Below are 26,877 nucleotides of genomic sequence, written 5' to 3'. Positions count from 1 at the left end.
TGGATCAAACTAGAGACCTAGAGCATACAGAGAATGGATGGATCAGACTAGAGACCTAGAGCATTCAGAGGATGGATGGATCAAACTAGAGACCTAGAGCATTGTGAGGATGGATGGATCAAACTAGAGACCTAGAACATTCAGAGGATGCATGGATCAAACTAGAGACCTAGAGCATTCAGAGGATGGATGGATCAAACTAGAGACCTAGAACATTCAGAGGATGCATGGATCAAACTAGAGACCTAGAGCATTCAGAGGATGGATGGATCAGACTAGAGACTTTGAGCATTCAGAGGATGCATGGATCAAACTAGAGACTTAGAGCATTCAGAGGATGGATGGATCAAACTAGAGACCTAGAGCATTCAGAGGATGGATGGATCAAACTAGAGACCTAGAGCATTCAGAGGATGGATGGATCAAACTAGAGACCTAGAGCATACAGAGAATGGATGGATCAAACTAGAGACCTAGAACATTCAGAGGATGGATGGATCAAACTAGAGACCTAGAGCATTCAGAGGATGGATGGATCAAACTAGAGACCTAGAGCATTGTGAGGATGGATGGATCAGACTAGAGACCTAGAGCATTCAGAGGATGGATGGATCAAACTAGAGACCTAGAGCATTGTGAGGATGGATGGATCAAACTAGAGACCTAGAACATTCAGAGGATGCATGGATCAAACTAGAGACCTAGAGCATTCAGAGGATGGATGGATCAAACTAGAGACCTAGAACATTCAGAGGATGCATGGATCAAACTAGAGACCTAGAGCATTCAGAGGATGGATGGATCAGACTAGAGACTTTGAGCATTCAGAGGATGCATGGATCAAACTAGAGACTTAGAGCATTCAGAGGATGGATGGATCAAACTAGAGACCTAGAGCATTCAGAGGATGGATGGATCAAACTAGAGACCTAGAGCATTCAGAGGATGGATGGATCAAACTAGAGACCTAGAGCATACAGAGAATGGATGGATCAAACTAGAGACCTAGAACATTCAGAGGATGGATGGATCAAACTAGAGACCTAGAACATTCAGAGGATGCATGGATCAAACTAGAGACCTAGAGCATTCAGAGGATGGATGGATCAGACTAGAGACCTAGAGCATTCAGAGGATGGATGGATCAGACTAGAGACCTAGAACATTCAGAGGATGGATGGATCAAACTAGAGACCTAGAGCATTGTGAGAATGGATGGATCAAACTAGAGACCTAGAGCATTCAGAGGATGGATGGATCAAACTAGAGACCTAGAACATTCAGAGGATGCATGGATCAAACTAGAGACCTAGAGCATTCAGAGGATGGATGGATCAAACTAGAGACCTAGAGCATTCAGAGGATGGATGGATCAAACTAGAGACCTAGAGCATTCAGAGGATGGATGGATCAAACTAGAGACCTAGAGCATACAGAGAATGGATGGATCAGACTAGAGACCTAGAGCATTCAGAGGATGGATGGATCAAACTAGAGACCTAGAGCATTCAGAGGATGGATGGATGAAACTAGTGTAGGGACCTGCCATTTCTGGTGGCAGAGACAGTCACTTCATGAACTCAGTAACACGATCCTTGACTCTGGATCTCAGTCCTCATTGGCTACAGTAACATTTCACCCAGAGGTGTGAAATTCAGCCAGAACAAAACCAGAGGAATGTCCTTTGTTCCTCCTCTTTCTGCTCTTTACCTCCTGACCCAAGCTGACCAGCTGCTGGAGGTGAGCCACAGTTCTTTTTCTACTCATCCTCCTCAACAAGCTGACCTGCTGGAGGTGAGATGCTGCGCTCCAGACCGGAAGCAGCTCTGCTCTCTGATTCTATGTTCTGTTAGGAAACAGTCATAGCAACTAAAGGAACCAAAAGGAAGAAGTATTGGAGCGACCAGCTTCCTCCAATCTGCACAACTTGATTTGTGCACATCAAAGACGACATCTTTGATTTGGAACCACAACTTCAACCCATGGAATCACAAACCCTTTTCTTCCATGGATCGGTAACGTACTGGGCTTACCTTAGCATTAGCAATCGCACAGGGCTGAGCAAGACTGTTCAACTTTGATTTCTAGAAAGTACTTGTATTGATTTGGTTTAATGTTATTCATTGAGTTTGACTGTGTTGATTTATCTGTATTTGATTTTTGGGTAACTGGCTTCGCCACATCTGATGTGTTTAGTTTATGCTTCACATAGACAAGGTCTTGCATGCAACTAACCATCTTTTCTAACCCACTGCATATCTAACACACATAAAGATCACATACAGAAACTGTGAATTAGTTAAACATAAACATACAGCTTCAGATAATCTTAACCCCACATCACCCCCCCCCCTTTCTGTCCTTCTTCTCAGAAGAACAAAGAGGTCATGTGGTGACATGCTGATGGCCATCTTTGATTCCGCCATCTTTGATTCCGCCATCTTTGTAGTTTTACAGTGCCCGCCATTTTGTTTGTAGGCCATACAGACATTTTGAGACAAGAACCCATCTTGTTCCCCCCCCCTCTCACACACACACACACACACACACACACACACACACACACACACACACTGTTTGGTTTGTTTAGTTTAGTTATTTAGTTAGATTAATATTGTGTTTTGAACCTTTATTAACTTGTAAATAAATGTTTGTGGAATATACATGCTGGTCTCTTTAATGTTGCACAAGAGTGAATAATGCCAACCTCTGCTATGTCAAGAACTCCGATATCCTTCAACCTTTACTATCTATTTTGGTTATAGTTATTAATTTAATTATTAATCAACGTTCCAAATTGATAGTTTAGCATATATAATGAGACTATATTAACGTTTTGGTCAATGGTCCCTGATTCCAGGGTGGTGCCCCGTTTATTATTGATGTTTATTGATAATCTTTATTAATATTAATAATTCTATTATTATTTATTAATTAATTTGCTAATAACCAAAACCTACTAAAGTAGAATCCCTACACTAGAGACCTAGAGCATTCAAAGGATGGATGGATCAGACTAGAGACCTAGAGCATTCAGAGGATGGATGGATCAAACTAGAGACCTAGAGCATTCAGAGGATGGATGGATCAAACTAGAGACCTAGAGCATTCAGAGGATGGATGGATCAAACTAGAGACCTAGAGCATTCAGAGGATGGATGGATCAGACTAGAGACCTAGAGCATTCAGAGGATGGATGGATCAAACTAGAGACCTAGAGCATTCAGAGGATGGATGGATCAAACTAGAGACCTAGAGCATTCAGAGGATGGATGGATCAAACTAGAGACCTAGAGCATTCAGAGGATGGATGGATCAAACTAGAGACCTAGAGCATTCAGAGAATGGATGGCTTTCCTAGCTAGATTGACAATAAGGGGGTTTCTGAGCAGTTTACACAACAGAAGTGCTCGCCATCCTATCGCCAAAAAATGCAATTCTTGTAGAAATCTCCAAATGTCAAAAGGTTTTGATCCCAAATCACAGCATGGCTTTTTCTATGATGTTCCTCAAGGTCTTGGTGTCTTAATGTGGTATTTTGGAGGGATTATTGATAATTTTTATCAATTCTAGAGCAGTAAAACATTTTTAAATTTAGCACCAAATCTGTGTTACAAATTTAACAATAATAAAAATTGCTGCAACAACTAATGAGACATAATAGAGCATGGGGATGACCATCATATGCTTCTATCATAATGTTCTAAACCCTTATACACGTTTACAGTTTATTTTAATTAATTAATTCATGTTAATTTCTGAATTTATGACTAGAACAACTTGACACACAGTGCTGAGCTGCACCTCAAATTAATCTCCAGGTTCCCAGCGTTCAGATGATGTACACCACTTCTATATGACGTCTACTGTTGACCTGCTATCTCTCCCTAAAGATCCCCTGTACTCCCCTGAAAGAGACAGAAACGGGTCTATTGTGGGTCTCAGAAGGTTACTTTAATAGTTGACAACTAATCGATTAATGTTGCTCAAATCACCTGATGGCTGATTCATCTCCTGAGTGTCACAGTGACGTTTCTATGAGATCTTTGTGCTTCACTCACAGTAGTTTTAAGAAACAAATGATTACAAAAAGCTGTTCGTTCAGCACTCCGTGGTCGGATAGGACTTTGTGCCATCGGGTCAGTCATTTCTGGAGTGGTGTTTAATGTACAATGAGGCTCATACTGTATGAGTTTAGAGGCAATGCAACACTCACAGCCGCGATGGACTCCAAGCAAAGAACAGAGCTTTTTGTGGTAGGATTAAACTTTTGGCATTAGTGTTTAGTTGTAAAATTTTAGGACAAACGTTGAAAAAAAGCATCAGAAGTGTTCGCCTCAGTGCCTGTTTTCACAGTTTTGGGAGTTGAACACCTCGCAAAGGTAAGTGATTGTCTCACACACATCATTGTACATCTCAGAGAGAAATATATACGTGACTGTTCTTCCTCTCTGAGCATCAGTTTGTGATCTGGCTTCAGGTCTCATTAAGCTCTCCAAACGATGCCGTTGTCCTGACTGTAAACTCTTTGGCTGCGTTGAAGACTATTTTTATCTCAGCACACAAAGTAAAACGAAGCCAAGAACTTTCTAGATGGAGACTGTGGATGAATTTTGGGGCTAAGTGAGCAAACTTTAGTCAGATCATTGAGTTTCGACCTCACGCTAAGATGTGAACGCTCACCCTGCAGAACGCTGTCAATCTGATTGGAAACTTTTGTCGTTGACGTTCGAACCGAACTCTTGCAGACCGCGGGACAACGCTTGAAGTGGATGATATTTTTAGTACGGCTGGAATGAGATTGTTTAAACAAAAATATTTCCAAGAGATTCTCAGAGGTTGAATCATTTCGTCCGGCAGAGTCAAAGTTTGGCCGATCAAACGCTGGATGTTAGGACGCCGATCATTGTTGCTTCAACTTAAACAGAAATGACATAATTGTGCAAGAGAGGGAGCAGATACAGAAGAACAAAGTCAGCAGTGAAGACATAACAGGATGTAGCTCCTGCTTCCAAACGCTTTGACGATATAGTATGAGCCGAGTAAACACAGGCCTGGTTTTATTGAGGTACCTAAGAGGCTGTTTACGCTGCCTGTATAATAGCCAGTAAACCGCACAGAGACCGAGGAAATTGTTAGTGTGTCGGTAAGATTCAGACACCTTGATTTTATAGATCCAAACTCTGAGCGTGGCATCATAAACAGGGTTTATAAACCATTTAATCTGTGATTAAAACCAAATAGGTTAATAGAGATTTTAATCTTTTATGAGTCTGTCTGATCAAATTAATGTCTTAAAGCAATAATAGCTGCATCAAGAAGGTTAGACGGCTCATTCTGAGATGATTACAGTGTTTGAGACAGGACTGCTATATCAGCCCCTTATTATAAGGGGTCAACTGGGACTCAGAGAGGTTGCAGTGATGGGATATTTTATGTTCTTCGGGGGTTCTCTGTTGAGATGATGCATGAGCGCCACTACAGTCCTGTCCCACTTTCTTTTTAAAGTCGCGAATCATCGTATCCACGTAAATGCCCCTGTATTGCAATATATTGCAAGACATTTCAATCAAAAAAAGGGAGATAACTAACGTATGGAACATCAAGTCGGTAGTGGACCGGACAAGATGTAACTTTGATGGAAGTCAACTTCCATAACATTGTAATTAGGGATGCACCGATACCACTTTTTTTCAGACCGAGTACGAGTACTTACATTTGGGTACTCGTCGATACCGAGTGTCGATGCGAGTACTTCTCTGTGCCAAAAGACCCTCGTTAACAGCCAGCTGGAGGGTGTGAGCGATACACGGCAGGCTGGGGAGTCCCGCATACGAGGTGGTGCGCTGCGACCGGCTCTAGGTCGGCTTGGAAAGGCTCGGGGCGAAGGTGCTTCCCGGGACGGTGGACAAAGTTCTCGCTGCGCCGTCTCTCCCCGCCAGGGAGGGATGGGGCCCCTGATCCCGGTGCAACTGTAGACCGGGCGGACTGTCCTCAGTGTGCCCCAACTGCGTCGTGCCACCAAGGGCGGGGTCCGGCCCACATAAAATGCGGCAGGGGTCTGCGGCGATGTCGACCCGTCTTGAAACACGGACCAAGGACTCTAACGCACGCGCGAGTCAGAGGGTGCAAGCAAAACCCTGTGGCGCAATGAAAGTGAGGGCCGGCGCACACCGGCTGAGGTGGGATCCCGGCCCCGCAGAGTCGGATGCACCACCGGCCCGTCGCACTGCCGTAGAGTGGTATCGGTGCCGTTGTATCGGAGCCGTTTTGTGAGTAAGAGTACATGAGCGATGCCTCCAACGCTGCGATGATCTCGCTGTTTTATGTCTTCTTCTGTATAAAGAAGCAATACTGAAAATGAGAGAAATTACAGAAACACGAGGGAGCTGAGAAACAGCGAGAGCGAGAGAGAAAGAGAAAGAGAGAGAGAGAGAGAGAGAGAGAGAGAGAGAGGGGGAACAACCAGTGAAGATGGAAACCTGCAGAGTTCGCCAAACAGTCCGGTGTGGTCGGCAGCCAGTTTAAAGGAGCTGTTTCCCCCCCGGTGGTGCTCGGCTAGATTAGCGTCACATCACAGCATCATGAGCCGTGACACAAGAATGCGTCTGAATCTCAGCGCACACAACGCTGAGCAGTTGCTTCTGAATGAAACAAGAGACGAAGAGAAATTACTGGAACCTCACGGATCCCCGGCCAGCGCAGCGAGCCCCAAATTACCTCCTGACCGATTTATCGCTTTCTTGGTCTGTGTGTCTGTGTGTGTGTGTGTGTGTGTGTGTGTGTGTGTGTGTGAGAGATCACTTACTTAAGAGCACTGAGATTTAAACAAAAGCATTTTGAATTTTCAGCTGTTTCCCATACAGTCGAGTAACAAAGGCTAACCTAAATCTGCTGTAATCCAAAGAAGGCCTGAACACACACGAGCATACGTGGTGAATAAAGAGAACACAGATGAGCAGGGTGACAATTATAGATCTGGCTAAAGCATAACCAGCTACAGAGACTGAGTATGGAATGTCACACCAGTATGGAGGAGGGAATAAATAACTAAATAAATGAATGACTTGATAAATAAATAAATATGTCAGTAAATGTAGCAAAAATAAATGGAGCCATTAATTAATTGATAAAAATGTGACATAAATTGATATTTTAGTTTTAGTTTGCTTCTTTATTTATTTATCTTTGTATTAATTCCCTTATTTATTCAAGCTTCTGTTTAATTTTCCCTTTTATTTATTATAGTATTTCTTGTTTTAAAAACATGTTTGCATTTTCTTTGTTTATTTATGCAATTGTTTTTTATATATTTATTTTTGCACTTATGTTTTTATATTTATTTTAAAATGTATGTATTTAATTATGTATTTATGCATTTATCGACAGCCATGCAAAAAGAAATGTGTAAACAAATGTACGCAGAAAATAATACAGAAATAAATAACTTTGGGGAAATAAACAAGGGGTGAAATGCAAAGGGAAAGTCGTGCATAAATAAGTAGGTACATTTAAAAATAAATATAAAATATAAATGCAGAAATAAATGAATAAATAAAAATGTAATGCAAAAATAAAGACATTTAAAAATGAATCAAAATAAATGCAGAAATAAATGAAAGGGAAAATTAAACAGATGAGTAAATAAATAATGGAATCAATACAAATATAAATAAATAAAGAAGCAAATTAAAACAGAAATATCAATTTATAATTTTATTTCATATTTGATCAATTAATTAATGGCTACATTTATTTTTAATATTATTTTTGCTACATTTAATGCAAATTTATTTATTGAGTCAATTACTTGTTTATTCATTTATTTTTTTTATTTTTGGCCGGTTCCGTCCACCATACACCAGAGGTGGAAGAACTACAAGAACTAAAGAAATGGAAAGACATGGTGCTCCGGTAAATGTGTGTCCGTCTCTGCTGTCTATTATCAACTAAAGGTATAACACGCCTACTTTCAGATAGTTCAGTGTGCATCCTGTGGAATGTGTAATGAACATGAAGACATGCCGGCGTGTACCAGGTGAAATCAGAGGCAGGGTGTACGGTACATGTACGGTACAGTCAGTGTTGTCCCTGCTCTGCTCAGACTCATTATCAGGCAGGTGAGCTGCACTGAACCGAACCCCAGCAGCTGTTAAACAGCCGACACGCTTCCTACTGCAACGCTGTTTGTTTGCTTGTTCTGCCTTTTAGGAATCATTTCATGTCGACCACACAAACCTCCTAATGCAGGAATACACACTACATGCATGCAATCGCTCGCACACACACATACACACACACGCTGCACAGATGGCCAAGACATAGACTAACACAAACACGCTCACGCACACACAGGAAACAAATGTGGGATGATCGGGACACGGCCGGATTTACCACCGGGGCTTCCCGAGTGGACACCCAGGAGTCACCGGGGCCTAAAAATATACTGAGAGTGTCGCTACTGACAGGTGTGATAACAATTCAGCAGCACAGAACAACCCCGTAATGTACAGTTTAGTTCCTTAACTACACCAAAGTTTAAAAGAGCTATGATTCATTTATCAATATGGCGGCTATACACCAACGTTAGTGACACTGAACATGTATAAAGAACATACATTTTAGAGATTGTGAGGAAAGTACACGGAGCAGAGTACATCACCTGTAATCACTGTAGGGCTGCAACTAATCACACATCTGTTCTAAATGTACCTTAAAGGGAGATCTGTCAAGTATTTAATACTCTTATCAACATGGGAGTGGACAAATATGCTGCTTTATGCAAATGTATGTATATATTTATTAATGTAGATCATTATTATCGAGTTAACTTTGACAGCCCATGATTAAACTGTTTATAAGAGCACAACATTGTTGATCTAGCCCAGGGGTCAGCAACATGCGGCTCTTTAGCTCCTCTCCAGTGGCTCCCTGTGGAGATTTTAAAATTTCTGATTGCAGCTTCTTATGTGAATATTTCCTGGTTTCTTTCCTCCTCTATGACAGTGAACTGAATACTTTCGAGACATTTGAGGACATCATCTTGGGCTTTGGGAAACACTGATCAACAGTTTTCACCTTTTTCTCACATTTTATAGACCAAACAACTCATTGATTATTTGAGACAGATTAATCAACAATGAAGCTCTACTGTGTTCAGACTGTTCATGCAAAACTTGAGAATGTTCAATATTTTTTTTTCTACTGGAAACGAAGATTTACTTAATAATATATAAACTGAAAACGATCACAACCTTCTTCACACCTTCTCTGTGATGCAACTGATCCTGACTGATTATTTTCTCCATTAAAGGGACTGTTTGTGAGAATCAGAAATGTTTGTTAACAGCGATACCTGTGGCTGTTAAGTCAACGAAAGTCAGCGTCGGGCTCGCTCTAAATAGACATGAACGAGCATCGCTCAAAACAGTGAGGCGACACACGTCAGCTAAAAGCACAATATCACTCTATATTTCAGCTGCTTGGCAGTAATGTTAGCTGACCAGACGAAGGTCTCCCCATGAATCAATGCTGATCCTAGTGTTGGCTTTTCCTGCCTCAGCCTCCCGACCACGGTCGGAGGGAACAGGGGAGACGCCGGAGTTTTGGTCGGAGACGATAACGTTTCTCTCTGCGGAGCACCGTCACTTCACAAGACACGGGAAACCTTATTTCTGCACAAACGTCCACTGTACATTCACTAGATATTCTCAGAGCTAAACTAACTCTTCTGCAGTGTGGAGTGTGCGGGCATGAACGTGAGGTTGAGCGAGCTGAGTGAAGGCAAGCAGGCAGGCAGAGGAGCAGAGGAGCAGAGTACAGCAGAGACTCCGGTCCTGGAGACCAAAGCTACGGTCTCCCCCGCGTCCTCCGACCGCGGCCAACACTGTTTTGCAAGACGGGCTTCACTAGATACAACCAATGCGAGCGCGCGTGGGACACCGACCCGGGTGATTTATACGTGTAAGAAGTCATAAACAGTCCCTTTAAAAATGTCTTCTGTGAACTTGTGGAAGAATCTGAGCTGAGGAACCGTCCCGTGTCTGCGTTTCACACCCTCAAGTCTTTCTGGCCTCTTTAATATTGTGCCTTGGCTTTGTGTTGGAACGTTTGATCACAGCTCTGTGCTCAACGTTGTGCTCATGTATTTTTTTTGTGGATCATTTTTATTGGGAACAATTTATTTATTTTTCCTGGAAACGAGGTGATTCGTTATGGGTCCACATTTTGCTGAGACCCCCGTTAACCCACCAACTGTGAGCACATGGAGCACCAGCATGCACACAGACACACAAACGGACACACATTTGTTCACGTTTAAAAAATGCAGTCAGGTTCATAAACATAAAATAAACTGGCGTTCTTTCACAGATATGCTCTTAGACACCCAGAGGAATTTACTGTGAGGACCCCCCACTGTGCTCCAACTAGAAAAATAAAACTGTTGAGTCATTTCATATGCCTTGCCCTCTTAGTCTGCAGATTTTACAAAGGTGTCAAATAGCTTGCATTACTTTGTTTTCCTGCTGCAGGAGCCAGTGAGTTTATTTAGTGCAGTCGCAGCAAAACAGTGGAAGGAAAAGTTTCATGACTGAGTGACTCTCAGAACACGCCTCGTGGTTAAAGCTGCTTGAATATACGGCTGTTTTAATCACACTGGGACTACAGGAGGTTGTGATTCTGTGATTGGGATACAACCACAGCCATGACATGTGGTGCAGACATTTATGTTCCCAAGAGGTTAAACCTTATCTACTGCCGAAATAACTACATAATGATGCAGGTTTGTAAAAAGTCTGAATTCATGCTTTGTAAGACTTAAACTACTTTTGAAATGCTTGTTTTCTGAATGGAGTTTGGATGGATCGGTGCCAGGCTTTGCAGCTGCTCCATCAACACTCAACGTAACGTCATCTAGGCAGAAATACGGCAGCGATGTTGTTGATCAAAATGATGCTGAAATAACAACACCATAATGTTGATTTGTAAAAAGACTGAATTTATGCTTTGTCGGGTCTGTACACAAGACGACAAGCAAACTACTTTTAAAATGCTTGTTTTCTGAATGGAGTTTGGATGGATTGGTGCCAGGCTTTGCAGCTGCTCCATCAACACTCAACATAAAGTCATCTAGGCATAAATACGGCAGCGACGTTGTTGTTTCTACCATAGAGTTTGGTCCGTAGCTCTGGGTGAACACAGACACAAACAACATTTATTTCCTCCATTTCTGATTCAACAAGGTCAGCTGAATGTGTACCTGTCTCCATCCTCTTACCTACAGTCCTGACAAAGTGAGTCCAGCTCAAATGAAGGTATAGTTAAAGGCTCATGACACCCTCACAATGCTGCTCAGCAGCTCCGTCATCTACACACTATTCATACAATAAACATCAACACCACCCGGATGGAAAAGTCACGTTGACCTGACGGCAGTCTCCCATTTCCATCGTCCCAGATCTGTTTGTGGGTACATAAGAAAGACAGCCCGTGTTATCACAATATGTAAGAGCCGCTCAGGCTGACGGCCAACAGATTTCCATGTTTGAAACCCGAGTTGGGCTTTTTGCTCGGGACAATGAACGGAGTTCGGTTGCAAAGCAGTTATTAAGTGAGAGGGGTGTTTGAGTAAAGCTCTCTAAGGAGTTTCAGGCTGGGAATAAGGGATCTTTGGTCGAGTCTTTCAAAAAGAGGCACAAAGGAGGAGTGTTCACCAATTTGTAATTCGTTGTTGTGAATGAAGGTGTGTGAGCTGAAGCTGGAAAGAGGAGATCAAATTTGTATACCAACAAATATCTGAACATTGTTTTAATGTGCACACGTGAAGGAAAGGTTCCTGTTGGAGTAACTGACACGACGCTAAACATAGAAAGTAGAAACAAGATCTACAAAACACTTCAGTAGCCAGCATGTTATATCTAACCTCAGGATATCAAGATTCACTTCTAACACTCTGGGCACTCTTTAAAGGACCTATAGCGCATTTAGGGCGTGTCCAACTCCTGCTGGTTAAGTGGCTCATAATCTGGGAGCAAAGTAAGACCAGGGGTTGTAATTAGTCTCTTAATTAATCATCGGTGTGTTTTGGGCGTAACAGGAATCAAACCAATCAGAGTGTCATCTCCCATTCTGTTTAAAAGAAAGGTGATGGTCATGGCCATTTTTCAAAGGGCTCCCTTGACCTCTGACCTCCAGATCAGTGAATGTAAATGGGTTCTATGGGTACCCACGAGTCTCCCCTTTGCAGACATGCCCACTTTATGATAATCACATGCAGTTTGGAGCAAGTTATAGTCAAGTCAGCACACTGACACACTGACAGCTGCTGTTGCCTGTTGGGCTGCAGTTTGACATGTTATGATTTGAGCATATTATTTTATGCTAAATGCAGTACCTGTGAGGGTTTCTGGACAATATCTGTCATTGTTTTGTGTTGTTAATTGATTTCCAATAATAAATATATACATACATTTGCATAAAGCAGTATATTTGTCCACTCCGATGTTGATAAGAGGATTAAATACTTGACAAATCTCCCTTTAAGGTACATTTAGAACAGATAAAAAATGTGATTAATTTGTGATTAACTATTTTAATCGATTGGCAGCCCTAATATTGGATCGAAGTCAGTATGAAAATTGTACAACTGAATGGTGTAAACTGAAGTTTCCTATCACAAAGTACTGAGTACAATCATGCACCAAAGCCCAATAAACACCTGCATGGATGCACACTCACCCAAAACACACACTCATGTATATTCACAACGAGCTGCACACACACACACACACGCACACACACACACACACACACACACTGAGAAACACAAACACTCACCTGTCTGTGTGACACCATGTGATGCTGAAGGGAGGCGTTAATCTTTAGTTTTTGCAGTGACGAGCGGGCCGTCTCATTCCAGCAGGTGACCGTTGGTTGTTCTACTGTACGGCCTCGCGGAGAGCTTTTCAACTCAGGTGCAGACATTCCTGCGACTGGTTCAGCATCTCTTTTTACAAAGAAAAAAAGGTAGGAGTCAATCTGTGAAATCTATTGTTTCTGTTGCACGTCAGTCAAATCTGGGGATGACCAAAAAAATGGATTTAGATCCTAAAACCTGAAAATTTTACTTTTTATTCAGAATAAATGCTCTGGAAAATAATTGCATGTTCTTAAAAATACTGATTAATTATTATTAAACCTCCTTGGCCACTTCACCAAATGCATACTGTATATTCCTTTATTAAATTACACCTTGCTGGTTGTTTGAAGGTTGCCATGCTGAGCTGAAACAAATCTGAGGCGACGAGTAAGTAAAGGTTGTGGACGGCGGAACAATCGGTAATCTGAGCCGCAGCATTAAGAGCAGTAATCCAACGCCTGAAGGGTTAAAAAACAAAACAAGATGTGGTCAAGGTGATAAGTAATGTTTGCGATCATGTTTCACAGTGAAATCTGATCAAATTCAGAGTCACACGAGAGAAAAAGGTTAATATTGCCTGTATAGAAAACAACCATTTGCAGATTTTTGCTGAGAGAATAATGCGTATGAATATATATATATATATATATAGAAAAAGAAGTGTGTTGTATAAAGATGGGAATGTGTGAGGAGGCATCACTGCTGACACAACAGGACTGACTCTGTTTCATAAATATGAGACTATTGATCTTTTAAACAGTGAATCATGCAAGACCGGTAATCCCAAAAGGTCATGTTGCTATTCAAGAATAATCAGACAGTAGTCACGAAGTAAAACCTGAAACTGACTGCTGACTTGAAACAGTTCGAGACCAACCAGGACACTCTCACAGGAATAGTTGTTAAATTATAAAAAATCTAATAGTTTATGCGACTATTCGTCCCGTCTTAAAAAATATATAGTGCATTTCCCTTATATTAACCGTTGCAGGCGTTGGCGATGCCGATTATTCGAATAATAAACGACTAATTCCCAGTGACTTTCGAATAGTATTTTTGCTTGGAATGCACATCCCTAACAGGAATAGACACTGAATCCACAGTAGAACACTACGTCTAAAGGTCGCTCACACCGCGGGCGTGACCAATAAACGACACGAAAATATGAAATACTCGCCTGGGAATATATTGGAATATATTGGGAATATGTCTGCCACAGTGAAATCTCTTGAACAGTTGTTTGGTGTAAGGTTGATGTTAGTTGACTAAGATTTCTTTAGTAGTTTTTTTTATGTTTTTTTCATGCTGAATGACTTATTTACAAGAAACTCCAGAGCACATCTCTGGTAAGCACCAGATTTAAAGTGGTGCTTTTATGTGATTCTTTGTGGAGAAACTTACAGATCTGTCGATTAAATCAACTAAAAAACTGTGTGAGTGTTAGTTGACCATCAATTTCTATGATTGTTGACAGCCCTACTTTATTCACTCGCTGTGTAATACTCGCGTTCTGTGTGAAAGTACTCATGACAGAAACAACAGTAAGTTAAAAGTGGTTAAATCCTGCATCTGGTTTCAAGTTTAAAAGCAACGTTAAGCTATTTCTGATGAGGCAAACTAAAACCTGGTGCTCTGGTCCACTTGGCACTTTGAAGCTTGGATAAACCATTAACCTTCAGACACAATCTGACTCGATCATGTAGAAACGTGGCCTTTAAACTGCATTTTAAGCAAACCTCTGGACATTAGGAGAACTTCAACAGATTTGACACTTGTTTCTAGAAATATTCCTGAAACAAGCGGAGTCTCACCGCCGCTACCAAACGGTTCATTTGACAATCAAGTGAGAGGTTAAGTGACTTGTTAAGATGGAAATATTTTGCAGTGTTGAGGTTTTGAAGGTCATTAGAGGTGACAGAAAGCCTCGGGGCAGAGCTAAGACTAGCCACCCGTGTACGCGGTTCTGTTCCAGTGAACCACAGATGGGTGGCACAATGTCATTTGCAGTAAGTGAGCATGTAATGGAGTTGTAAGTGCCCCGAGCAGGAGAGGAAACGAGCCAATTGCCTAAGTTGTTTCCAGAGTTCATCCACTCTCTATTGTCAGCTGTGGATGACGGACCTTTAGTCTAACTTTAGAATACAAAAGGACCCTCTTTTTATTGTGGAAAAACAAGCCTGAAAAATATCAAGTATCATAGCTTTGTTCACAGAGAGAGCAGTGGAAACTTTATGCCAAAGGTCAGGATGTGTTGTGGTTGTAAGAGGTTGTTTTATGTAATGTCTTGTTTTGTACACAGAGCTGCTTGTTTCAGGTCATAAGCTCCACAAATGGGCAGAGTGAGTGTTGGAGAAAACAGCTCAACCTAGTGGGTCAACACAACACAGAGAAGCATCAGGGCCGATGCACTGCTCAGTGGGTAAAACCACAACACAGTAAACATGGAAATAACTATATTAGCACAGCTTTTTAATGCTCAGCATGACGATTGTCCAGCATTTCCATGAAAAATAAAAGAATCCCACGTATTACAGTAGTATACAGTCTATTAAGGAGACTGCAAGTGGTGGAAATTTCTCCTCAGTATCTTGAACCATTTAAAAAACATTCAGTGTTGATTAAAAAGTCTTTTCATGGCCCGATACTCCAGATGCTCTTATGGTCAAAATCACTCCGACAACAGTTACATCACGCTAAAAAATGTAGAATTAATAGTGGATTGTGTCTTGAGTTTATTAGCTGACCACATGCAACAACATGGGAGTATCCGAATTTCACTTTTATACATGTGTTAAGATACTTGAAGAGCTGACTTTATTTCATTTTCTTTGTTAGAGTGACAAAGTCTACACGGACTGCCTGAGCATTCATCTTCATTAGGTCCTGTTAGTCCCGACTCTGCGGTGCAGGAAGATAAAATTACAGCAGAACTACAACAGTAGCTCCATCACTGAATTATGAATACTTAACTTTGCATTTAATTATATTATAGTGAAGGAAAATATATCAATTAAGAATTAAAAGTGATTATAAATCTCATAGATGTGGGTCAGTAGGGCCCTACTACACCCACTAGTCGGTTTTATCATCGATTTACATGGTCAATCACCGAAAGAAGGAATAAAAGATGACAGTGATCTAGTTTTGCTGTCTAAAGCTAAAGAAGTTGTAGTTTTGTTGCCTAAACCTAATGAAGTTATAGTTTCTTGCCTAAACCTAATGAAGTTATAGTTTTGTTGCCTAGACCTATAGAAGTTGTAGTTTTATTGCCTAAATATAAAGAAGTTGTAGTTTTGTTGCCTAAACCTAAAGAAGTTATAGTTTCATTGCCGAAACCTGAAGAAGTTGTATTTTTGTTGCTTAAACATAAAGAAGTTGTAGTTTTATTGCCTAAATATAAAGAAGTTGTAGTTTTGTTACCTAAATCTAAAGAAGTTGTAGTTTTGTTGCCTAAACCTAAAGAAGTTGTAGTTTTGTTGCCTAAACCTAAAGAAGTTGAAGTTTTGTTGCCTAAACCTAAAGAAGTTGTTATTTTATTATCTAAACCTAAAGAAGTTGAGGTTTTGTTACCTAAACCTGAGGAAGTTTAAGTTTTGTTGTCTAAACCTAAAGAAATTGTAGTTTTGTTACCTAAACCTAAAGAAGTGGTAGCTTTGTCGACTAAACCTAAAGACGTTAGAGCTTTGTTACCTAAACCTAAAGAAGTTGTAGCTTTGTTTCCTAAACCTAAAGAAGTTGTAGTTCTTTCGCATAAACCTAAAGAAATTGTAGTTTTGTCGCCTAACCTAAAGAAGTTGTAGCTTTGTCGCCTAAACTTAAAGAAGTTGTAGTTTTGTCGCCTAAACCTAAAGAACTAGTAGTTTTGTCGCCTAAACCTAAAGAAGTTGTAGTTTTTTTTACCTAAACCTAAAGAAGTTGTAGCTTTATTGCCTAAACCTAAAGAAGTTGTAGCTTTATTGCCTAAACCCAAAGAAGCTGTAGTTTTTTTTATCTAAACCTAAAGAAGTTGTAGCTTTATTGCCTAAACCTAAAGAAGTTGTAGTTTTGCCAGCTAAACCTGCTTTCTAACTTGTGAACGCAGAGAAAAGCAGTAGGATAAAGCAGGAACGTTTTGACACAGCTGTGAAGTGCTACTGAGAAAGTAAAGATAACTGCATGTCTTTACACTTTTTATTCTTCTACAATATGATATCTGCAGGTCAGACAGAGGTTTGATAACATCTGAATGCTACAGTCACTCAGCGTCTCTTGGTTTTCCAGTAGGATGCTGCGTTTTTCTCCTTTTGTCCATATCAGGGTAGTTAGGAAGGGATTATGGGAAGCTAATAGGACGTTATTTCTATGACCTCATGGAGTGAGCTCCATAGTCTGGCAGTGGGGACGTTGGCTGTGGCCAGGAGAAAGTGGAGGCTGTGACTGGAGCCCAGTTCACTCAGTCAGATAGCGGTGATTCAAACCCCATTTGTTTTGGGCGTAGAGGATGCTCTCAGTGGTTTGGCTGTGATTGATCCTTCCTCTGCCCGTGATCGCACCGTGACACTATTCCAGTTTCCACATTCATTTTTCCCCCTGCTAACTTAGACCAGTTCAGTCCTGTGGCGCTTCTTTTATTGGCCCTCTGACAGTTCTTTGACCTCCACCCAGACAAAAAAAAAAAGGTCTTGGGCCATTGCTTTGGACAACAGCGAACCTTTGCATGGAAACATTGTTGTATGTTTACAGAGAGCGTAACGTTACCGGGGCAAAAGACATCCTACTGTGGCACAGCAACAGACCTCTCGTCACTAAACAGATATCTTAAAGTCAAATTAAAGTGTGTTATCTGTACTGGATTTTGTAAAGTCACATGGAAGAAGTTTGTCTTCAGTGACGGGTTTATTTTAACCCAAACCACAATCGTTTCCTAAACCTCACCAAGTAGGTTTGTTTCAGAAATCCCTGAAAGAAAACTTCTCCAATGTAAATGAGGCACTTAACAGCTAACGTTAACGCATTTTCCATCCATCCATTACATTATGGTGCATTCAATATCTGCTCAGTAAAAATGAGCATTAGCCGAAAGGTAAATAATAACGCCATCATGATGTGTTCAAATGTAATCTTGTAAAATGTAATTGTTTGGAGAGAAACTTGAATAAATCCAGTTATTAAATGTCAAGCCCTGCATGTCACGACATTGACGTGTGTTGTTGGACATTCGTAGGAAAAAGCACGAAAAATTAGGAATAACTTTTCGTAGGAAATTATATGAAACGTTGTATGAGGATGCGTTGAGTGTAGATATTTCTAAAACTACTAGCAATCTGTGTACAAGAAATAACAGTGGCATAAAGTGGCAGAAAGAAAGTAGAAGCCCAAACAAGGACTGATTCAATGGGTTTTGTATCTCCAGGCAACTGCCCCATTGTGATTAAATGTATTGACACAGTACAAAGAAGCAGGAAAAAGAAAAGCATACATGGTAACCGTTCCCAGTGGGAGACTAAATGAAATTATAAGTATAACCCATAATGGAAAAAAGGTCAACACAACGGACTCTTTTTTTCTCTCTAGTCAATGATTTATTTTTATCCTGTCTTACTGTTCTTGTTGCTGCTCATTATGTATTTATATTAGATGCGACAGGAAGGAGAGCAGGAGCTTGGACATTTCCATTAATCATCATGTTAATTGTTTCCTCGGAAAATGGGCAACACGAGTTTAGATGAATGGATGTTTTCTGCATCAGAGAAACAGCGAAAGCCCTTTGGGAGTATTCTGAATGAAAACATTACATAATTAAACAGATTTTTGTTTACTACATATACGTTTTACTGCTAGTTTTAAACACACTAGGGCTGTCAATCAATTAAAATAGTTAATCGGAATTAATCGCAAATTAATTGCACATTTTTTATCTGTTCAAAATGTAACTTAAAGGGAGATTAGTCAAGTATTTAATACTCTTATCAACATGGGAGTGGACAAATATGCTGCTATATGTCAATGTATGTATATATTTATTATTGGAAATCAATTAACAACACAAAACAATGACAGATATTGTCCAGAAACGCTCACAGGTACTACATCTAGCATAAAAAATATGCTCAAATCATAACATGGCAAACTGAATAAATATGAAATAATATAAATCCATGTCAAAACCATTTTAAGTTTTAAATCAAGTACTTAAGTAAAAGTACTGAGTCTACAGTTCAGGGAAAGTATTGCTGTGACATAACAGCGAATAAAGCAGTCCTTTTGAATTTAAAGTCCAGTATTTTTATCATCATCTGACGAATAAGGTCTATCATCTCTTTGTTTTTAAGAGAACATAAATGAATACAATTTTAAATCTGGCACATTTTTGATATTTATTTTGGTTAAATTAATCACTATATTAATCAGGAATTTAAAAAATAATCTTTAGAATAAATTAAGCACAATCTTAGGCTTCATTTTGCTTTAACAGGGATAGAATTTATAAAAACAAAAGAAAATTATGAAATGGGTATTTTTTACAATGCTCCTCTTAATTGGTGCAGAAGTTTACTTACAGCCACAAAAAGAAATCTGGATTTCTGTGTCAGATCTGTGTATTTGTGCTGTAAACGTGGACTCCTCCATCCTGATGTGGGTCAGAGATCAGACAGCGTTCAGCAGCTGTTAGTCTCGTCTGCAGAGTCGTCTGTCTGCTCGTCTGCAGTCATGACCTGCATCTCTAATGATCCTCTCTCAATGTTTTGGGTCAGCTGAATGCCAAAACAACAAACTACAAAAGCTCTTAGTCCAAATTGACAAATGTGGGACTGGTTTGCACATGGGATGCAAAGTAAATGCTGTTAATTGCTATTGATTACACTGAAGGATAGACTGGGAATCATATCTGGCCCTACGAACCTAAATATCAATAATCTCTAAAAATGAATGCTGCTATTACTAAACAAAATAAGGTGAATAAAGTGAATATTGACTTTTAGTTTCACACGGAACATGAACTATGGAGGACGGAACCTGCCAAAATCAAAAATAAAGAAATAAATGACTTGATGAATAACTAAATATGTAATTAAATGTAGAAAATAATATAAAAATATAACTGTAGCCATTAATTAATTGATAAAATGTGACATAAATTTATATTTCTGTTTTAATTTGCTTCTTTATTTATTTATATTTGTATTAATTTACTTATTTATTTACTCTTCTGTTTAATTTTCACTTTTATTTATTTGTGTATTTATTTATATTAATTTTTAAATTTAATTATTTATTTTTTTATTTATTCATTTATTTTTACATTTATATTTCCTTTATTTTATATTTATTTTTAAATGTACGTATTTATTTCTGCATTCTTTTCTTTATATATTTCTTTACACATATCTTTTTACATTTCTTTATGCATTTTTGCCTCATCATACAAATGAGGGGGCTGTCAAATGCATAAATACATCAATTAATACATACATTTAAAGATAAATATAAAAAATTAAAATAAGTGCAAATATAAATAAATAAAAAATAAATAAATACATTTAAAATTCCTAAAAATAAATACATAAATAAATAAAAAGGAAAATTAAACAGCAGAATAAATAAATAAGGGAATCAATACAAAGATAAATAAAATTAAAGCAAATTAAAACAGAAATATCAATTTATGTCACATTTTATCAATTAATTAATGGCTACATTTATTTTTTATATTATTTTTGCTAAATTTAATGACATTTATTGATCGAGTCATTTATATATTTATTCATTTATTTTTGATTTTGGCAGGTTCCATCCACCACAACTCCCGCCCGCCAATAGTGGACTTTCACACTTGTTATACTCACTTATTATACCACGTAACTTTCATTAACTGTCACTCGTTGTACTACTTCACTTGCTGCGGCCTTTTGTAGACAATCATTACAAACATATTTGTGATACGTCACAGACAAACACAATCCTCTTTTCCCTCCAAACACAATTGAGAATGCAGTTTAGTTGTATGGGAATGTAATCTTTAGGAGACGGAGCTCTATGTTGATAATGCCGGATATTTATTTATAAGTCACGCTGATGAATAAAATTGCTAAAAGGTCTTTGCCATCTTCTCTACAGACTCTGGAAGATGCATAACCAATACACATCAGTGAGCCCCACCGACGGCATCGCTGTGAAGGCTGAGAATGGACCTCAACCAAAGAAGCACCGCTACATACGCAAAGAGGGCAGCTGCAACGTCGTGTTTCGCCACGTTCCCGAGGAGTGGCTGCTGTTTGTGACCGACATCTTCACCACCTTGGTGGAGATCAGATGGAGGGTGATGTTCCTGATCTTCGCCCTGTCTTACATTCTGTCTTGGCTTTTCTTCGGCATCATCTACTGGGTCATCGCGCTCGCTCACGGTGACACCAGAAACGTCACGAGTGAAAGTCATCCCTGCATGGACAACGTGCACAGCTTCACAGCTGCGTTCCTCTTCTCGCTTGAAACTCAAACGACCATTGGCTACGGCTACAGAGGAATGTCCGAGAACTGCATGATCGCCATCATCATCGTCACGATACAAGACGTCATCAGCTGCTTCATAGACACGTTTGTCATCGGAATTGTTGTCGCCAAAATGGCCTCGGCCAGGAAGAGGGCGCAGACGGTGGGCTTCAGCAACTGCGCCGTCATCAATCTTCGCGACGGCTACTTGTGTCTTTCCTGGAGGGTCGGGGACTTCCGCCGGCACCACCTGGTGGAAGGGATGGCTCGCGCCCAGATTGTCCGCTCCACGGTGCACGCCACGGGGAAAATGGACGTGACCTATGAAGATCTGATCATCATGCAGAGGGACATCATCCTGTGCACGCCAGCCACCATCTTCCACAGGATCGAACCCGGCAGCCCTCTGTACACCATGAGTCTGATAGATCTACGGAAAGCAGACTTTGAGCTGGTGGTGTCGTTCACCTACATGGACGACTCCACAGGTATGCTGCATCAGACCCGAACCTCGTACACTCCAGCTGAAATCCTCTGGGGTCAGCTGTTCCAGGAGATGATCCGGGTCAGCAGGAGGAACTACAGGGTGGATTACACCTTGTTCAACCACACCGCCAAGGTGCTGGTGCCCGAGGTCAGCGCTGAGGACTACGAACACAAGAAGCAGCTGCGGTCCTCTCCCCGACATTCTCTGCGACATTCGCCGAGATCTTCCCCGCGACATTCGCCTAGATCTTCCCCGTCTCCAAGGTTACAGCAGCGAAATCATCATGACAAACATCTGAAACCTCCAACGGTGACTGTTGAACTTGTGAATGATTGTCGCCCTGAACCAACCGTTTCTACAGCTCAAGCAGACCATCATCATCAAGACACGTTGACTCTGCCAAAGGACCTCACGAATACAGAAATATAGAAGCAGAGCCATGATGTTTGAGGCCACCATTCATTAAGACATTGTGTTAATTGTCCATTTTTTTTCAAAGACGCGATACTAAAGAGGAATATTGTGGATGAATCTCATTTACTGTAAGAATGTTGAGAGTTCTGGCTTCTGTTTTTTTAGCATGTGTTTTTTTTTTTTTTAAAGTGACACTCCAGCCCAGATCTGTCTTTTGAGTATCAAACCTCTGTAGGCTTGTAAGATGGCGCCCATTCATACCAATGAGAGCTGCTCATCCAGCACATTAACTACGTGTTGAGGGGATCCTTAGCTGTGCTTTTCAAAACAGAACAGGCTTAACACTACGTGTAGCCAGCTAGCAAGAGCGCTATCAAAAAGTATCCTCCCCATGACACCAAAGAACAGATATTGATAAGAAGGGAAAGTCAAATCCATTGCAACATCAGCGCCCAGCGGCAGAGCTACGCTTCCACCATTTTGGATTGAAAGCGACTACCAGACGCCAGTAAACCGTCCGCCTACAAAGTGACGTAAAAAAGTAAAACTAAACTATTTCTATTCCATTGTCATAATTTAATGTCTTTGCCGAAATGGCCTTTGTTGAACAATACAAATATCATAAACATGCATACTATTATAACTATTTACTTTAGGGATGCACCGATACCGATACCAGTATCGGGGATCATACTCACAAAAAGGCTCCGATACAACGGCACCGATACCACTTTACGGCGGCGTGACGTTAACCTCTCGGCACCATCTGTCGGGCCCTATCGCATGTGCTCACGCTCCACCTCCCCGACGGTGCGGGCAAAACGGGACGGTGGTGCGCCCAACCCCACGGGGCCGGGATCCCGCCTCAGCCGGCGCGCGCCGACCCTCACTTTCATTGCGCCACGGGGTTTGTCTTGCACCCTCTGACTCGCGCGTGCGTTAGACTCCTTGGTCCGTGTTTCAAGACGGGTCGGGTAGGTGGCCGACATAGCCACAGAACCCTGGCACCTTCCACGTGGTCCAAGCCCCGCCCTGGGGGTACGATGCGGCTGGGGCGTACTGAAAACAGTCCGCCCCGGTGACGCTTTGTCCACGGCCCCGGGAAGCACCTTCACCCCGAGCCTTTCCAAGCCGACCTCGAGCCGGTGGCGGCGCACCGCCTCGTATTCGGGACTCCCCAGCCTGCCGTGTGTCGCTCACACCTTCCAGCTGGCTGTTAACGAGGGTCTTTTGGCACAGAGAAGTGCTCGTATCGGTACTCGGTATCGGCGAGTACCCAAATGTAAGTACTTGTACTCGGTCTGAAAAAAAGTGGTATCGGTGCATCCCTAATTTACTTATTTATTAAACTTTTTTGCCCAACGATTTTGAGAGCATCGAGAGCAATCGATGTCCAATGTAGCGCCTGACCACACCTCATTTTAAGGCCAACACGCCCATGGGCGCACAGATGAGCGCCAGTGCGTTAGCTACCTACACAACGTGGGCGTTGGGCGTGAACATGACAACTGCATCTGTGCTTTGTGCCGGCTGTAAGATAGAGCTCAATGACTTTAAGCCAACATGGATGAAAAGTCCTAAAAATGGCTACTGGGCAATCTGCTGAGGAAGATCATGTAACTCAGTCAGAAAGCTCCAGAACAGCTAAATGGACCTTGTGGAGGGATTGTTTTGTCAACTGTTTATTTTTAAAATGTAAAAAGACCCAAACTTTAGAGGGTTATTTAAAAAAAGAAGGTCTCTACATTTCATCCTTCATGTTACACGACTTTGACCGTCACTAGAGTTTAAAGTCTGGTCTCTACGGATTGTAAATAAACAGAAGTCATCGGGGTGACTACAGTATATGTCCCTTATTATGAGTTAAATCATGAGAGTTTATATGAAAAACATGTCAAATGTTAAGTTTTCTTTATGTTTGTGGTGGTGGAATCCCATTTGTTTAGTAATTACCAGGAAGTCCAGCAATTCAGAACCGCTCCATCAAACCTTCTCACACAATAACAAGTGGACTTCTTTGTGATGAAGCCGGTTTATTGTCTTAGACTTTTGTAAATAATATTGTAAATCCTCGAACATCTTATGAATTTGATGATCTGTTGTAACTATTGTATTTCTAATGTTGTTGATGTAGCTTCACCAAGCAGATTTTATAAAACACTTCAAAACCATATTGCTCATAAAACAATACCAGTGTCAACCATTTCAATAAAGTGACATTTAGATGTCTGTTTTGTGTCTTCACTTCCTGTAATAATCATGATCATGGTTCCTGTTGAAGAACAAACGCTCTGATTGATGTCAGGTAACCAGACTCTGCTTTATAACGAGCATCACCGTGTAATCTAGTTAAAAACCTGTTTTCTTTTTATCATCCATCTAAAGCAATCAGTCCAAAGCTCATGATGTTATTCAGACACGAGACCGTGACAGTATTGATTTACTGTGATCCGTCCATTCACCGACAAGCTTCTGACCCGGTTACTGAGACTAGAGCCGGTCACCCGGCGCTCAGACCTCATTATGCTGTTTTCAACAGTCGGCCCAAACTGAACCGCCACCTCGGTGTTCAACAGTATAGAGAGGTGACGTCTCGCCACTTCCGATTGACCTCTTGGGACCTTATTTTGGGAAAAATATGAACAGTAGTCAACGGCGAGAGATATATTGTTTTGATCCCGTTTGAATTGTGCCATGAATCACACACATGATGTTCATCATATCATTAGTAGAGCTGTCGAAGTTAACGCGATAATAACGCATTAACGCAAATTCGTTTTAGCGCCACTAATTTCTTTAAAGTATTAACGCAACGTTTTAGGTTGTAGCGGGCTCAGTTTTAAAGCTAGAGTGAAGATAATGGTATCATATGAAACTAGAAAACCTGATGAATCCATCGGTACCAGCCATGTCATACTAGCTTGTTGTGAAGGAGGTTAAATAACGCTCCGAACTTACAATAAATTTTGGTGAGGAAAAACTGTCAAAGTCATTTTCAAAGGGGTCCCTTGACCTCTGACCTCCAGATATGTGAATGAAAATGGGTTCTATGGGTACCCACGAGTCTCCCCTTTACAGACATGCCCACTTTATGATAATCACATGCAGTTTGGGGCAAGTCATAGTCAAGTCAGCACACTGACACACTGACAGCTGTTGTTGCCTGTTGGGCTGCAGTTTGCCATGTTATGATCTGAGCATATTGTTTTATGCTAAATGCAGTACCTGTGAGGGTTTCTGGACAATATCTGTCATTGTTTTGTGTTGTTCATTGATTTACAATAATAAATATATACATACATTTGTATAAAGCAGCATATTTGTCCACTCCCATGTTGATAAGAGGATTAAATACTTGACAAATCTCCCTTTAAGGTACATTTAGAACAGATAAAAAATGTGCAATTAATCGCGAATAACTATTTTAATCGACTAACAGCCCTATTCATTAGTCTAACAGCCTAATAATAGGCTCATTTGTGATAAAATGTAGAAACCTAATTCTTACTGTCTACATCTTAAAACTATATCTTTACCGTTATTACATAACATTTACATATTTCATCTTCATCCTCTAAATATTGCATGAAAGTTGCATGAAACGTTGAGATTCAGTGGGAGACAATCACTGGTTAATTCCAGTCTCCAGCTCTCCACCTTGTGGTCCACACGCAGCACTGGCTGCTGCTGCATGCATCGCTCTCTTTATTGCTGGAAATTGGGCATAGAAAGCAAACACACACACACACACACACACACGCACACACACACACACACACACACACGCACACACGCACACACACACACACACACACACACACACACACACACACACACACACACACACACACACACAACGGGCACAGTTCACTGACACAGGTGGTTTGGGCTAAATATATGTGCTGCTATAAATAACCACAACTGAAAATAAGACTGAAAAAAGAAAAAGAGCAGTTGAAAAGGGCGTTTGAACAGCGTGCAGTTGTGGGTTAATGTTGCTGATGAATTAGTAAGCAGGAAGAACGGTTCGGTCGATGGCTTTAAGACAACACGGCTACGGCCTGACCTAAAATTACAGGGCAACAGATGCATAGTCTAAACATCCGAAGCAACTCGATAGCTTGGTGGAGAAAGACAGTCATATCATAATACAGGCATGTAGGCCTTTATTGAGTGAGTCATTCTTTCCAACAGAACACATTTTCCATGCCCACATTAAAAAATAAGATCTATAAAAACCACGGATATCACAAAAATGAGGGTGATGGGGCCGCAAACTGTCGGCAGCAGGTGGTGACGAGGACACAAGTCACATTCATGGGAGGGTTTGAATGCCTCTGCAGAGAAAGGATCTCTTTTATATATAAATAGAGTTCACTCTCTTTTCTTATTGTCAAACTTTCTGGCAATTTTTTTGCAGAGCTGAACCACCTAAATCTGCAACCTGCATGTTTATTATAAATCTATTAAGTAGTAACATGAACCAGATTTAAGCATTTCTTATATGTTTCGTTATTTTTAACTCCTTGGCCTCCTTCCTTTCGCTTCTATTTAACCCCTGGTTGAGATTAACGTGGCATCGCTCAAT

At 40.7% G+C, this 26,877-nt stretch overlaps 1 protein-coding gene and 1 long non-coding RNA gene across 4 annotated transcripts in view; one reads left to right on the top strand and one right to left on the bottom strand.

Annotated features, from left to right (window-relative positions):
* LOC119479041 overlaps positions 1 to 26,877 on the bottom strand; it is a 130,026-nt gene that overhangs the window by 65,367 nt on the left and 37,782 nt on the right. For both annotated transcript variants that reach the window (XR_005204588.1, XR_005204589.1), the window contains exon 3: positions 12,838 to 13,006. This is a non-coding gene — a long non-coding RNA (uncharacterized LOC119479041). The remainder of the gene's footprint in view (positions 1 to 12,837; positions 13,007 to 26,877) is intronic.
* kcnj16 (potassium inwardly rectifying channel subfamily J member 16) lies at positions 4,216 to 23,470 on the top strand. Of its 2 annotated transcripts, none has more exons than XM_037754197.1 (2): positions 4,216 to 4,382; positions 21,017 to 23,470. In XM_037754197.1, the coding sequence occupies exon 2, from the start codon at positions 21,027 to 21,029 to the stop codon at positions 22,302 to 22,304; it is 1,278 nt and encodes a 425-aa protein (XP_037610125.1). In that variant the 5' UTR covers positions 4,216 to 4,382; positions 21,017 to 21,026; the 3' UTR covers positions 22,305 to 23,470. The 2 variants fall into 2 exon arrangements, with proteins under 2 accessions (XP_037610125.1, XP_037610124.1); XM_037754196.1 differs by lacking the exon at positions 4,216 to 4,382 and adding an exon at positions 12,929 to 13,026 and having other exon boundaries at positions 21,017 to 23,463.

The sequence above is a fragment of the Sebastes umbrosus genome, chromosome 20, assembly GCF_015220745.1.
Source record: "Sebastes umbrosus isolate fSebUmb1 chromosome 20, fSebUmb1.pri, whole genome shotgun sequence".
Classification (NCBI taxonomy): Eukaryota; Metazoa; Chordata; class Actinopteri; order Perciformes; family Sebastidae; genus Sebastes; species Sebastes umbrosus.
This window is presented reverse-complemented; position numbering and strand designations above follow the sequence as displayed.